The following is a 15,070-nucleotide window of genomic DNA, read 5'->3' as shown; positions in this document are numbered from 1 at the left end:
CCCCTAGAAAGGTTTGAGCTAGACGATTTATCTTTAAGATAATTAATTGAATTTAATTTTTCAACAATTTAATCAGATTTGCAAAACAAAAACGATCACAGATATAAATTTCTCAACTTTCCATTACTATCCAGTAAAAATATTAAATGTAAAAAAAACTGTTTATTTCATCTACGGATTCTCATAAGTATCAGTAGTGATGCTTCGAGTGCATAAAAATGCAAAACTTGTGATACCTATCGCACAGATTTCAAAAGTTCCACCAAGAATCGCGTTTCATGTTATTACAAGTAACGTTAGCCACTCGAAAGCATCAATAATAATCTAATAAACTATGTCGTTGTCAACAAAATCAAAACTTGTGTTACCGCTCCGTCGATATCAAAACTTTCGGTATCAACCGCGGAAACCAAACTCTACTAGATAGCCTATTACTAATCCGCAGAATCATTGAAACAGCTGAAAAAGCGCAAGTCTGTACATAAATTTAAAAATTATTCATATCTGCTTTACGCGCGCGAGACTCAAACTTTTGTAAACTACACAAGAAAAAGGTCAAATTACAATTACGTCAATAAATATAAAATCCATCATCATCATCAAGGCGAACAAAGTTTATTAGTGCCTCAATAATTGAAAAACACAATTATATTTTTTCAAATTGCAATCCTTGCCCTTGAAAGTCTCGCTAATAAAGACAGAAACAATGCAATCCGATAGATTAAAAGAAAGGAACTTTCTGGATCATGATGTTCGCATTATATTCTACCAGAGAAAGCATCAAGATCAGGGTTTTCAGAAATCGCTCTCGATAGATAACGAACAACGATAAAAGAGAGGCAAAAACCTCTTCGAATCATAATAAGCCATGAAAACAACTTGTACACAAGTTTGAAAAAACTGATTCAGATAGGCGGCCCCACCACCGATGGGGTTTGATAAAACGCTTTGTTCTCGCTCAATAGGACTAGACCAGTGGCATTCTAGCTGAAATTCCGTTTGAGGCCCTTTCAAATCATTTCAGCAACACTTGTACACCTGCTGGTATAAATTGCGTATTTATATCAATGTGATTTTGCATATACAGCAGTGACAACTGTTGTTGAATGGCGTAAGTTATGAATGTTACTTTTGTACACTCTAGGTGGCGAGCAGTCATAAAGAAATTTGTAGTAAACCGCTTGAGTTTAGTATGGAGCTGTAATCAGATCTCATTTATTGTTTACAGTTGCGTAATGCAATAAGGGTATAAACAATCAGAAAAATATTTGTAACTTTTCTGCCTAGGTCACATATTGCTGTGATGCGTAGTTATTGAGAACGTCCATACAAGATAATTCATTTTACTACAAATGTTGTGGCGCCATATCTCTTTCAACCAGCACCTTTGACCCTGTCCTATTCATGTTGGGGACGCACAGCTGTGTAAAACAAGTTGAAATGCATAATCAGAACCGGTTCCATCGCAATTGGGGCTTATTGAAAGAAATGTATCACGAGTTGTAGGTAGCCCCCCGAATCAGTTCATTATCGTAATAGCTACCATAAAACGTCTCTCACGGTATGGTACCTATCGAGAGTGTATACAGACATGATAAGTGAGAGATTCTCTCATTCTCCTTTAGATTCAAACCCTGATCAAGATTTTGGAGGCTTCTTTTGTAAGGAAATGGATTTCTTTTTGCCTTTCTCGTACAACTAAGTTGTACCGAAAGGCTATCATTTCACTCCGAAAACGAACTTTTTATAGAAGCCTCTGAGACCCATAGTATTATATACCAATCGACTCAGTTCAACGAGCTGAGCACATGTCTGTCTGTCCGTGTGTATGTATGTGTGTATGTGTGTGCACAAAAGCTATAAAAAACATTGAACAACTTTTCGTATAGTAATCCTTAACCGATTTTTTCGCAGCAAGTTTCATTCGACAGTGGACAAAGCCTTGTTGATCACTATTGAATTTTATAACGATCGGTTATTGCGTTTAAAAGTTATGAAGAAAATGGTACATCGGACCATATAAACCCCATATAAGGTTTGTGTCTTAACTAAATGCGAGAAAGGCACCATCAACGCTAGGTGCTTTAATCTAGGTTTCCCTTGTCTTATGACTACCTAAATAATGCTGCGGACTATTCAATCAATTGTGTAGTTTTTTCGACCTCAATGTTAAACAATGTTTTTTTTGTGTAGGATAATGGCAAACAATCAGCTGTGCAATTTGCGCATGAAATAGTGTGTTCCAATTATTAGACAGTAGCTGTACGACCGTAATCAGTTTAAATTCAATTTTATTGGCATATCGGTCTCGATGCTGCTCGTATCCAGTTTTCCGCGAGCGGTAATGGCCGCCAGCTTGCCTGCGGGTCAGTCTCTGATTTGACGTTTCTGGAGGTCAACTGCACCCACCGCTCTGAGCATTTTGACCAATGTTGCATATAAGAAGGTGCTGATTCGGTGAATTCAAGCCTTCTTATATACCACATTGATCAAAATGCTCGAATGGTGGGTGCAGTTGACCTCCAGAAACGTCAAATCAGAGACTAACCCGCAGGCAAGCTGGCGGCCATTACCGCTCGCGGAAAACTGGATAGAGGAAGGGAGCAGCGTGTAAGCGACATGAAATATAGATGTGGTGTAAGCGAAGAAACAGTGGTGGAACGTGCTTAGTTCCTCCACTATTGGGTCTTTTACCCTACGGCAAAGACGGACGCATCAATAATTTAATTATTCTCAAATGACCCTCGCATACCTCAACACATTTCAAACCATTTTCACACCTGTCGCTGCCTAGCGATAACATTCGGACTCCGTTTCTTTCCCATCTGCTTTCGCAAACACGCTGCTCCCTTCCTCTATACGAGCAGCAACGAGACCGATATGACAATAAAATTGAATTTAGTTCCAATTAATAAACAAACAAATAAATATTTTAATCAAATATCTGAAAGCCTTCCGTTTGATGCGCTTCAATATGTCGCTAAAGATCTACTTCCTCCACAATGGTACAAAACAAAACACAATTGCAACATAATAACAGATTATACGTGTGGTCCATTGGAAGTAGATTGATAAAAAAAAATCAAAATGCTGAGCATAAAATGAAAAAATAATGGATATTTTATTAAAAGTCAAATGAACCATATATTTACAAACTGACTAGTATCTCTATATTTCATTCTACGTTTTCATATCCCAGTTCCTCTACCCGCATGTTGTTGAATTTTTGGTGACTTAAAACTGGTGGAGATGGCGTTTGCATGCAAGTTTTTTTAACGGACTTGCATGGAACATGAACATCACTGAACTTAAATCCATGGAAAACCGTATAGAAAACAATTATAACATACAAATCTGATGATAAATAATTAGATCAGATGTGCTTATACCGTTTCGGGTATTGATTGACCTAAAATTCTGTTTATATACTACATGACAGGCTTACCTTAGTGCTTACCTTAGTATCTAAACCAATGTGCTGTAAACTGCCGTCATACGCATATTTGTACCATGTTTGCTGATATTTCCTATGTACATGGGACAGTTATGCGTATAACGGCAGTAAACTACTAGCTTAAAAACCTTATTTGTTATATTTGATACATTTTTTTTTTGCTTTTTATTTATTTATTATCAGACTAAGTTCAGCTCGGTCCATGGCTGCACTTCGCCAACCACGCAGTCTGCGGAGGGTCCGCAAATCGTCCTCCACCTGATCGATCCACCTTGCCCGCTGTGCACCTCGCCTTCTTGTGCCCGTCGGATCGTTGTCGAGAACCATTTTCACCGGATTACTGTCCGACATTCTTGCTACGTGCCCGGCCCACCGCAGACTTCCGATTTTCGCGGTGTGAACGATGGATGGTTCTCCCAACAGCTGATGCAACTCGTGGTCCATTCGCCTCCTCCACGTACCGTCCGCCATCTGCACCCCACCATAGATGGTACGCAACACTTTCCTTTCAAAAACTCCCAGTGCGCGTTGGTCCTCCACGAGCATCGTCCAGGTCTCGTATCCGTAGAGAACTACCGGTCTTATAAGCGTTTTGTAGATAGTCAGTTTGGTACGGCGGCGAACTCTATTCGATCGAAGCGTCTTACGTAGTCCAAAGTACGTACGATTTCCAGCCACTATGCGCCTCCGAATTTCTCTACTGGTATCGTTATCGGCGGTCACCAGTGAGCCCAAGTACACGAATTCTTCAACCACCTCGATTTCGTCACCACCAGATCTTATTCTTCACATAAACAAAAAAAAATTGTATGGAAGAAATCTTACAAGAGGGGGGGGGGAACCAAAACCAAGTAAAATGCTTACGTAATTATTGAACGAACCCTTATGAGTATTATCGATACCAAACCCACTCTACAACAATCATCATCCTAAATGATGATAGCGAGAATTCTAGATTTGCTCTCTCCGTATAAATAATATAGGTATCTTGCATACACTACAATCGAATCAAGATTTGCCTGAATGTAACGTAAAGTAGTACCAAATAAACTAACGTCCGTATCAGTTGTGTCTCTCTATAAACTTGGTGTTTAACTCGATCTGTGCAGTGAAAGAGCCACTAAGTATCGGTGTAACCGAAGAACAGTTTCCTTATTTTTTATCACTATAAAAATCCAGTGACCTTAGATCGAAAACTTTGACAGGCGTAACAGCCAAAATTTTCTCTACGTACATACTTCGATTATCGGCTTCAGCCTCGTTGGGCATCGCTTGGGAGGTGCCAGTGCTCCTCTTGTTTTGGCCATCACCACCCTATACGCGTCTCCCCATGGGTTCGAATTGGCGCTCTGGCACAATCTGTCTGTCGGTCCGTGCGTATGTGTGCGTGTATGTGTGTGCACAAAAGCTTTAAAACATTAGACAATTTTTCGTATAGTAATCCTTAGCCGATTTTCTCGCAACAAGTTTTTTTCGACAGGGGACAAACCCTTGTTGGTCACTATTGAATTTGAGAACGATTGGTGTCTCAACTAAATGCGAAAAAGGCATCACCAACGGTGGATTAATCTGGGTTTTTTTCTCATCACATTTTATAATGCACGAGAAAGGCACCGCCATCGCTAGGTGGATTAATTCAGTTTTCTTTCAAATAGGTCTCAATGAACACATTTTTTTTCCGTTTCGAATATATATTTGAATCATTACCATTTTTTCTACTCTGTTTCATTGCAGTAATCGGGAAGAAGTTGTGCAGTTGATAGATAAACTCAAGAATAATGAGCTTGTCTTAACCCCATCACAAGATATGGTAGATGAAGATACTAGTAGTAACAGTAATTTATCGAACTTTGGAGCTTATTCATCGACTTTGAAGCAAGACGCCAAAGAGACCTCTCTTATCATTGAAAGGAGAGTTTATAAGAAAGCTGAAGAAACAGTGGGTAATGCAACATCTAATGCCATATTGGAACCTACCCAGCTCAAAAGCAATGAGTCAAGTTCGGAAGAATCGGTTGTAGAAAAATTAAAAGATGTGGAAAAAGCCGCGAAACATGACGATGCTACAGAAAATTCAAAAAATAAAGAAGATGAAAATGAAGCATCCAAAAAAGCAGATGAAAATACATTAAAACATATAGACGACGAAGAAAGAACAGTAAAATATGAAAACGATTTAAACGAAACTCAAAATAAAGATGATCAAAAGAAGTTGTCGGAAAATAAAGAAGAAGAAAAAGATGCGCAATCAAAGAATTCAGAAGACTGCAGAAACATTTCAAATGACGTAGTGGAGGAACCAATGATGCTGGTACGTGGCGAAGGTTCCGGAGCTGATTGTGAGGCTCACCCCATATTCAGTGAAGTCATAGAAGAACCAATATTATTCGTGTATGGCTTTGGAAATGGGGTTGAAAATCAAATGGGTAACATTAAAATCAGTGATGACGCACATACAGATGAAAAAGTTTCGAAAGATCTTGACCAAACAGAGAAAAATGATCTTCCTTTAAAAAAGAAGATAAACAAAAGTTACAAGTCTGAATCTTATCAAGTAGCTACGCTTGAAGAAAGCAAAAAATGTATCATAACTAATGATAACAATATAGAGCACTCAGACAATTTCATAAAAACAGAAGATCATTTAAATGAGCCTAAATCTCAAAAAGAAGAATCGGATTTGAATATTGATACAAAGAAAAAGAATGATTTTAGTGCAGACGAACAAGTAGCATTACACACTTCAAATGAAATAACAGAGGCCATCCCTGTATCCGAATCGCGGATTGTAAATCCTGAAAAAAATAACGTTGTTACAGATTGCAACATCAGTGAAACCTCAAATAGCTCCGATGAGATATTGATACCAAAAAAGGAGAAGCAAATTGATTGTGGAATGGTTTCACCTGAAATAGAACTAAAGGACAACAAACACAGTCCCAAATTACGAACCGATCAAAATACTACCAAGCAAAAGGAAACTAATGCAAACCCCAATAACCCAGACACTGAGAGTACTTCTTCAACTGTAATTGATCAGACGGCATCACCACAAAAGTCTAAAAAGGGAAGAAAGGCGAAATCCGGAATAGGTGAGTATAATAATTTAAGTAGTATAAGGTTAGGTAGAACGGGATAGGATCGCTACCCATGGCAAGATGAGCACCCCGGTTATTTTTACTGTAGTAATAGAATCCCTAAAATAACTTCGCACATTATAAGATTATAGTCCGATAAAAGACTTGACACTTAATAAATATGATATAAATTCAAAAAGTCTGCATATATATATTTTAGACTGATTGAAATTTTATCATGCTTTATTAGTGTTTTTTTATCTATTGATAAACAATCATTACATTAAAAAATGGGCATTTAAAATAGAGGTTTACAAAAACATAGATATTTTCTCATAAACATGATCTGATCCATATTACGCTTTTTGCACTTTATGCGAGTAATGTAAGAATAATTTTCACACAGTTATCTTAGAGTCTATTATATATAGAGTTGCGCAAAGAGTGAAGCCAACTCTACCTTCTGAACTGTCAAACCGTCTGTCTATCGAGCAAAGTAAACAAATGCTTATTGGTACGGCGGAAGTATTGTTATCGCCTAATGGCGAATTACAACGCAAGAATCGAAATGTATTGGATATGTTCTAGAAACAGCTTCAAAAAACTTCACTCCTGTGAAGTCACTTGAAGGGTTGAACAAAAATGAAACCCCTTCCAAAGCGATGTTGAATAGCAAACACGAAAGACCATCACCTTGTCGTAACCCTCTGCGGGTTTCGAAGGGACTCGAAAATGCCCCTGAAACTCGAACTACGCACATCACCCGATCCATCGTCGCTTTGATCAACCGTGTCAGTTTATCCGGAAATCCGTTTTCGTGCATTAGCTGCCATAGCTGGTCCCGATCGATTGTATCATATGCGGCTTTGAAGTCGATGAATAGATGATGTGTGGACACGTTGTATTCGCGGCATTTCTGCAGTACTTGGCGAATGGCCGTGGTGGAGCGTTCGCCCATAAAACCCGCCTGATATTGCCCCACGAACTCCCTTGCAATTGGTGCTAGTCGACGGCAGGGTGGCCACCGAACCGGGAAAAATGGGAAAAGCGGGAAAAAGACGGGAAATTGAAGTCACCGGGAAAAAAAGCGGGAAAAAACGGGAATTCAGAACATGAACCGGGAAAAATATTTTTTGACAACTTACATTCAGAATTCTTCAAAGTTTTTAATAAAGTTGATACAGAAGGGAAAGATTTACTCTTTAATTTTCATTATTCAATCGCATTCTAACTGAGTTATATGATTTTAGTACATAATGTGTGAGGCATAAAAAATAAGTAGATCTTTTTCCCAGATCCAGTTTGTGTTGTCACAGGATCATTTTGATTCCAATTTCGAGTAAGCGGCTTTTTGACTGTCTTGTGATATTTTGTACGTAAAAGGGAACGGAAATTATTAATTAAAATCTTGGGCAAGAATATGAGTACTTTTTTGGCGTTTGGTGTGATTTAATAGAACCCCGGCCATATGTCAACATAATTAAAAGGCATAAAAGCATAGAATCGAATATCGAAATATTCATTCTTTCGAATGAATGTTATTCTTCTAATGTCCAAGCTTGCCTTTGTACTTCTGTTATTTGTATATAATTTCCAATTGCACAGAATTCGAAAAAAAATGAATATGGTAAATAATATATATATATATATACCTATATATATATATATATATATATATATATATATATATATATATATTTAATACATGTTTAAAAGTTGTTTGGAATTATATTTGAAAATTCTACAAATCATTGAAAATGGTATTTTTTTAATACTAGGTGAATATGTCTGTAATATTGTAAAATCTGCTATATAATCTTTTGTTTAGTAAAATATCTTTTGTTTAGTATTTTTCCACAACTAACGTAATATAATAGAAGGTTATGTTGGTGAAAGAGATACTCTAAGATAGTTTTCTAATTTGTTACACGGGGATTAATTAATAAGTTCCAAAGCTTAGGACATTTCAATATACTAATATTGAATTGGGACGTTCAAAGTTTTCAATAAAAATTTAAGATTTACTTTCTAGACATTAATTTTAGGAATTCAGAAAGTAAAATTGAATAAATTACGAATCGAATGTTTTGATTGCCTAAAATGTGTTTAAATCTTTTTTAGAAAACTAAATAATCATATTGATCGGAGACGAAGATTGTCTTCGCGTTAAATCTGTGTTCAAATTAGTTGTTTAAAAATACTGTAGATTTTTAATAAAGTAATTCCAATTACTATAATATACAGTTATACAGTTATTTACTTACTTCATTGCTAAGTTTAAAACTGTGATTGAATTCAGTTTACGTTATAAGAAAGAACTGTGTCTTTCCTCACATAATTTTGCGATGATTTAAAAAGCTTCATCAGTTACTCAGGAAGGTATTCTTTGAAATAGCCTGAATAAAATCAAACCGATAGCTGAACATTAAAAATATGTCGGCTATACTATACGATACTATACGTTTTATTGCTTTCTGTAAACATTATGCTCTAAGAAGGAAGAACCATACTAGACTGGCATGCAATTTCCATTGGGACTGTCAGAAACTAACGAAAGTTGTGCATGCAAGAAAAAATACGAATGTACTGCAACCAATAAAATAATCAAATCAATGTAATTAGGTGCCAATGTAGAATTACAATACGATATTGTTTAAATGCCGATTAACACTAACTACATGGCACAATTTCAGTGTGCCTTGCGATAAAACTGTTTTCGCATAACACGTTGTTGGTAATTTAATGTATCTATTTCAAAGGTTCGTTACAAATCATCAGTTGCTTCGATATAAAACTGATCTCCAGTTCAATCAGAAAATAAAGTATCTAGTTGAAGTATAAAAACTCTTACCCTGATTTATTTCAAGTTAAATTAAAACCGGGAAAATTTGACCAAATTTACCGGGAAAAGCGGGAAAAAACCGGGAATTCGAAAATTTAATTTCAGTGGCCACCCTGCGACGGCATAAAATTTGGAAGAGTACCATATAAAAATAAAAAGAAGAAGATATATAGATATATCAACGAAAATATTGATTTTGTTTTTTTTTAGCGTAGAATTATTTCATTTTTAAAAATCACAATTCGACCGGAACAAATATCTATTTCTTTTTTTCCAATGGTCTTTTGGTGATGAAGAGGGTGGGAAATAATAAATAAAGGCATAAATTTATATAATCGAAAAACAAATCAGTTTTCTTAGAGAATGTTATGCGAAAGTTTAAATTTTTTTTTTGCCGTTAAAATTTAATTTTATTTTTACCCTTAACCCTAAATTTATGGATCAACTAGGTCCGAGCCCATTGACAAACAAAGGAAAAAACCCTAAATTTAAAAAATGTTTTTATCTGTTTTCAGTTGACGGTCTGGATATATCACAGGTTATTCTCGATAGATCAGAAAACGGCTCCCCACCTATTCGACAATCGAGAAGAATAGCACAGCAGAAAATTCTAGAAGAAACGAATAGACGTTTGATTGAGGAAAAAATGTTGCGTCAGATGAAAGCGGAAGCCATCAAGAAAAAGAAAGAAAGTAAGCAGAAAACAAAATCAGATGATGATGATGAGGACTACGTCGTATCTGATGAAGATTCGAGGCATACTGAATCCAAGGTGAAATTGAAGAAAAAGAATGACAAGCCTTGGATGAACTCATCTTCAGAAAGTAGTAGCGAATCTGAACAAGAAGAATATTACATTGAACCCGAGCATTCGGATTTACCATCCATAAAATCGGATCATGAATTCTCACCAGAGTCTGACCTTGAAGATGAGAGTTACATCCCAGTGAAACGAGCAAGAACTGCCAAAGTGGAGAAATTCCCCGATGACGACAATGAATCTGTAGATTCTGATGTGGATCACTCTTGTCAAAAATGTGGTAAATCGGATCACCCTGAATGGATACTTTTATGTGATGCGTGCGACAAAGGTTATCATTGTTCTTGCCTTGTACCAGTGCTATTCATCATACCTGAAGGTGACTGGTTCTGCCCGTTATGCCAGCACGACAAGCTTATAGCAAATTTAGAATCCAAGCTTCTTCAGTTTGATGAATATTACGAAACATTCAAAGCTGATGAAGCTCTCCGACAAAAAATTGCATCAGAACAAATCAAAACTTGTTTGGATAAGGAAAATGTAAATGACGATTCAGATCAAGAAGTTGTAACTAATCAAAATAATAGAAGACGTAATCATACAAAAAACAATTCTGCACCGTCTAGCGATGGGGATTCCAACAAGCAATCCGACGATGATGATACTGATTCTGACGATGTTCCAATATACCAGCTGAGAAAAAGAAACACGTCAAATCTAAGCTTTAAATTAAACGAATATGACAATCTCATAAAATCAGCTATCGATCGGAGTACTTTGGAATCCCCAGATTCTCCTCCTACGCATGGTAAAGATATCAGAAATATAGTGAAAGCAGTCAAGAAAGAAGAAGAAAAACTCAATCGAGCGCTGTCGCAATCGCCTGCCCCAGGTGAAAAGCGAAAACAAAAGAAAAACTTTATGAAGAAAAAGAAAAAGTTGAACAGTCTCGATGTAAGCTCAGACGAGGATGATGGATCGGACGAAGATTTCTCCGAGCAAATATCTTCTTCAGAAGACGAAGAAAGCTTTTCCATGACAGAAGATAGTGAAAGCTCTTTGGAATTTACGAGATCGAAAAAGTTCCGGGCCGCAGCCAACAGAAAGAAAGACAAGGAGTTCATCAATGATGATGATGATAGTGATAATAGCGCAGCTTACAACATCCGTAAGCGGAAAAACAAATCCAAAAAGATTCTCGACGATTCAGACGAGTTCAACGAGGATGACGATGTTACGGAAAGTGAAGAGATCGATAGTGAGGATTTGTGCAATGACACGGAAACTGATAGTAGCGATGATAATTGGAAAAAAAGGAAATCAAAAGTTAAAGTCGTCAGTCGCGTCCCAGTTAGAAACAATGATAATTCTAAAAAGAAAGCTAAAAAAAATGATGACGATAGAACATATAGGAGCGGTATCAGGAAAAGGCCTGCTGAGTTTGAATCGGACTCAGACACCTCGAATAAAAAAAATAACACTGAAGAATCAAATAAAAGGCGTACTAGAGGAAAAAAGCTTCATTATTTAATTGATGAAGATTTTGAAAGTTCAGATGATGGAATTACTCCCGGAGTGCATCGTCCAGATACACCTCCAGAAGAACGAGAGAAATTCATAAAGAAACAAGAAGAAATTAAACGTATGTTGGCTGAGAAAAATACTGCTGCTGCGAAGGAACTTGCTACACCTATGATTGAACCACTTCATGTCAATGACAAAAATCGGCAGTCTGCTCTATCCACGATACCACCACAAGTCATAGAAAGTGCTAAGGTTTTGGATATTGATTTTTTGAGGAGCTCAAAACATCTAGACTCAGATGAGTTCGATGAAGAACTCGCTGCTAACTTACCTGATCCTGACGTCAATGAAGAGGAACTGGCTAAAATAATGGAAGAAGAGGACTTTGGACAGCATCAACTTAAATTAGATGACGCGGAAAACGAAAAAGAGTTAAGCCCGACTGAAAGTCCATCAAAGAAAAAAGTAAGGCACTTTGATAGCATCGATCCTACGAAAATCACCAAAATTGATAAGAAAACTGGACATACCGGAACAGCTGAGAGAAAAGTCGATGCAGTATGTAGTAATCTCGTAAATTTCCTTCAGTCTAAAGCATTACCAAATACAAATTCCCTCAGTACTGGTGAAATGAATGTAACAAAACTTTTACCCGCAAGTCCCGTGTATCACAGTTTGAACCCTCCATCAAGTGGAACAGGGAGTTTACTACAACAAATGAAACAACAAGCAATCCCCTTGCAGGACCCACCAAGTCATTCAAGTCCGCTGATTTTATCTGTCAAAAAATCGTTTCCGTGTGCAGTTCCTCCCCTTCCTCCAACGTTGCTACCTGTACCAAGCAGTCCGCTGCTCGGTGCAACAGAAACTGGATTAAAAGACGGCGTTGTAGACGTAAGGAGAAGAAGGCGAAAAAAAATCACTCCTCTCAGAACAGATTTGTACAAAGCAACGATGGACAGCAGACTACTCGATCCAACGAAAGCACTAAATTATTCAAGTTTACCACCTTCCATTGGCGTGATACGCACAGATAAACATTTCCCCTACAGCTTGCCGAAGGAAACCAAACCCACAGTTGCACCGACATTTGATACCAGCAGTACTAAGCCAAGTGAAAGCAATGATCGGTTTCCAAACCCTGGTGAGTATTTTAAGACGTTTCCGTCTTGCAGTTTAGAACTCATGAAGCATCTCCTCATTTACTGAACTGTAATCCTAATTTAGGGACCGTACACATATTACGTAACCACTTAGGGGGAAGGAGGTCTGTCGGATCCAGATCTCGTGAACTTTTGGTACCCCAGTTCTACCATTTTTCTGACAAGAATCCCATGCATCAAGCTCAGGGTGGTCTAACCGATAGTACCGAAACCGGTAATACCGGTATTACCGGCCAATTTTGGATACCGAAAATACCGGTTTTAGAGACGGAAAAGTATTCGCACATCTCTAAATATAGGATCCCTAGTTTTCACATATCAGCTAAACTGCATGTAATCGCATATCTGTCCCATATAAATAGGAAATCCAGCATAGATGAGAGAGATATTCGGTTTCAAGCAGTAAAGACTCATCGTGCAAAAAATACAACAATTGAATGTGCGCATGGATGAACCTTTCCTAAGTAAGCATCATCGACAAAATTCACCTACAGCAAAAATCGATCATCATCGTCATTAATGTTGCTTCATTCTCTTAGGTCTTAGCCATCTGTCAAACTGCCAATGACTTTCGACGTAGGACTTACGTCTTTCTTTACTATACTGGGTGTTATTTAGATTTTTGGAAATCGAGAGCGTTACGCTGAAAGGGAAGATTTCGAACGATACTAGCGCCTTTATTTTTCGATGGATTTTAGGGATTTATATATCAATCGACTCGGACACTCTCCAGCAATTTGTCAATTGCATTAAAATTTAAGATTATTAAAGATAAGCGATTGTATGTCATACCCCAGAAACCCATTGCCCATAAAGTGATTCCCCAGAAATTAATTCCCCTGAATGCACCATTCCCCAGAATACCACAATCCCCAGAAAGACATTCCCCAGAATGCCCCTATCCCCCGAAAGACATTTCCCAGAATGCCTCCATCCCCCGAAAGACATTCCCCAGAATGTCCTAATCCCCAGAATGCACCATTTCCTAGCTTAGACTAAATACTTCGTAATTGCTTCATCCCGGGCAAATGCGTACTTTTAAAGAAGGAGTCATTTACTCTTCTGCCTTTTTCCTGGCAAATGCGTACGTTTGAAGAAGTAGTTATCTACTCGTTTGCCTTTTCCGGGCAAACGCATACTTTTAAAGAAGAAGTCATCTGATATTTTGCATTATCCCGGGCAAATGCGTACTTTAAAAAAATGAGTGATTTACTCTTTTACCTTTTCCGAGCAAATGCATACTTTTGAAGAAGTACCCGAGCAAAGATGGAGAGCAAATTGATAACTAATTTTGTTGTTGTGAAATCGCCTAATTTTGATAACTCAGCATGATATCCTTTTGGTCGTTTTAACGGTTAAAATAACAAAATGTATAGCAGAAAAATCTTACTGTGACATCAAATTGAAAACTATTTCTGCTGTCGATGAGAGCAAATCGAAAACTGATTTTGATATTGGTTTTGGATAACGAAATAAGTAATCAGTTTAATATCAGTTCATATTATTCAGAAATCAACATCAAATTGATACCTAAATAAGTTATCAATCATGAATATCAAAGTTTATGTTTATGATGTGTTGTTTATGTTTATGTTTATGATATGATGTTTATGTTTATGATTAAGTTTATGATTTCAATTTGATGTCGATATCAAAATATGTTTTCTTTTTGCTCTCATTATGATGTCAGGCTTTGCTCGGGTAGTTACCCGAGCAAAGCTTGAGAGCAAATCGATAACTGATTTTGTTGTTGTGAAATTGCCTAATTTTGATAACTCAGGTTGATATCCTTTTGGTCGTTTTAACGGTTAAAAGATCAAAATCTACAGCAGAAAAATCTTACTGTGACATCAAATCGAAAACTATTCCTGCTATCGATGAGAGCAAATCGAAAACTAATTTTGATATTGGTTCTGATAACAAAATTAGTACACAGTGTGCTGTCAGATCATACAATTTAGAAATCTACAGCAAAATGAGATCAAAATATGTAATCAATCATGATGATTCATATTTGAAAACAAATTATGATTCCGATTTGATGTCAAAATCAAAATATGTTTTCTATATGCTCTCATTACGTTTTCAGACTTTGCTCGGGATATCTACTCGTGTGCCTTTTTCCGGGCAAACGCATACTTTTAAAAAAGGAGTCATCTACTCTTTTGTCTTATTCCAGATAAATACTAGAGGCCTGAATAAGAGAAACGCGAATAGAAAATATGACTCTGCCAACACTGCATTCAATCT

At 37.0% G+C, this 15,070-nt stretch overlaps 1 protein-coding gene across 3 annotated transcripts in view; it reads left to right on the top strand.

Annotated features, from left to right (window-relative positions):
* Positions 1–15,070, top strand: part of LOC134211786 (remodeling and spacing factor 1) — a 36,893-nt gene that overhangs the window by 9,441 nt on the left and 12,382 nt on the right. For all 3 annotated transcript variants that reach the window (XM_062689008.1, XM_062689007.1, XM_062689006.1), the window contains exons 4-5: positions 5,189–6,546; positions 9,889–12,801. In XM_062689008.1, coding sequence (XP_062544992.1) covers positions 5,189–6,546; positions 9,889–12,801 — 4,271 coding nt within the window. The remainder of the gene's footprint in view (positions 1–5,188; positions 6,547–9,888; positions 12,802–15,070) is intronic.

This window comes from Armigeres subalbatus, chromosome 2 (assembly GCF_024139115.2).
Source record: "Armigeres subalbatus isolate Guangzhou_Male chromosome 2, GZ_Asu_2, whole genome shotgun sequence".
Classification (NCBI taxonomy): Eukaryota; Metazoa; Arthropoda; class Insecta; order Diptera; family Culicidae; genus Armigeres; species Armigeres subalbatus.
The sequence above is the reverse complement of the archived record's forward strand: the minus strand, read 5'-3'. Positions and strand labels throughout refer to the sequence as shown.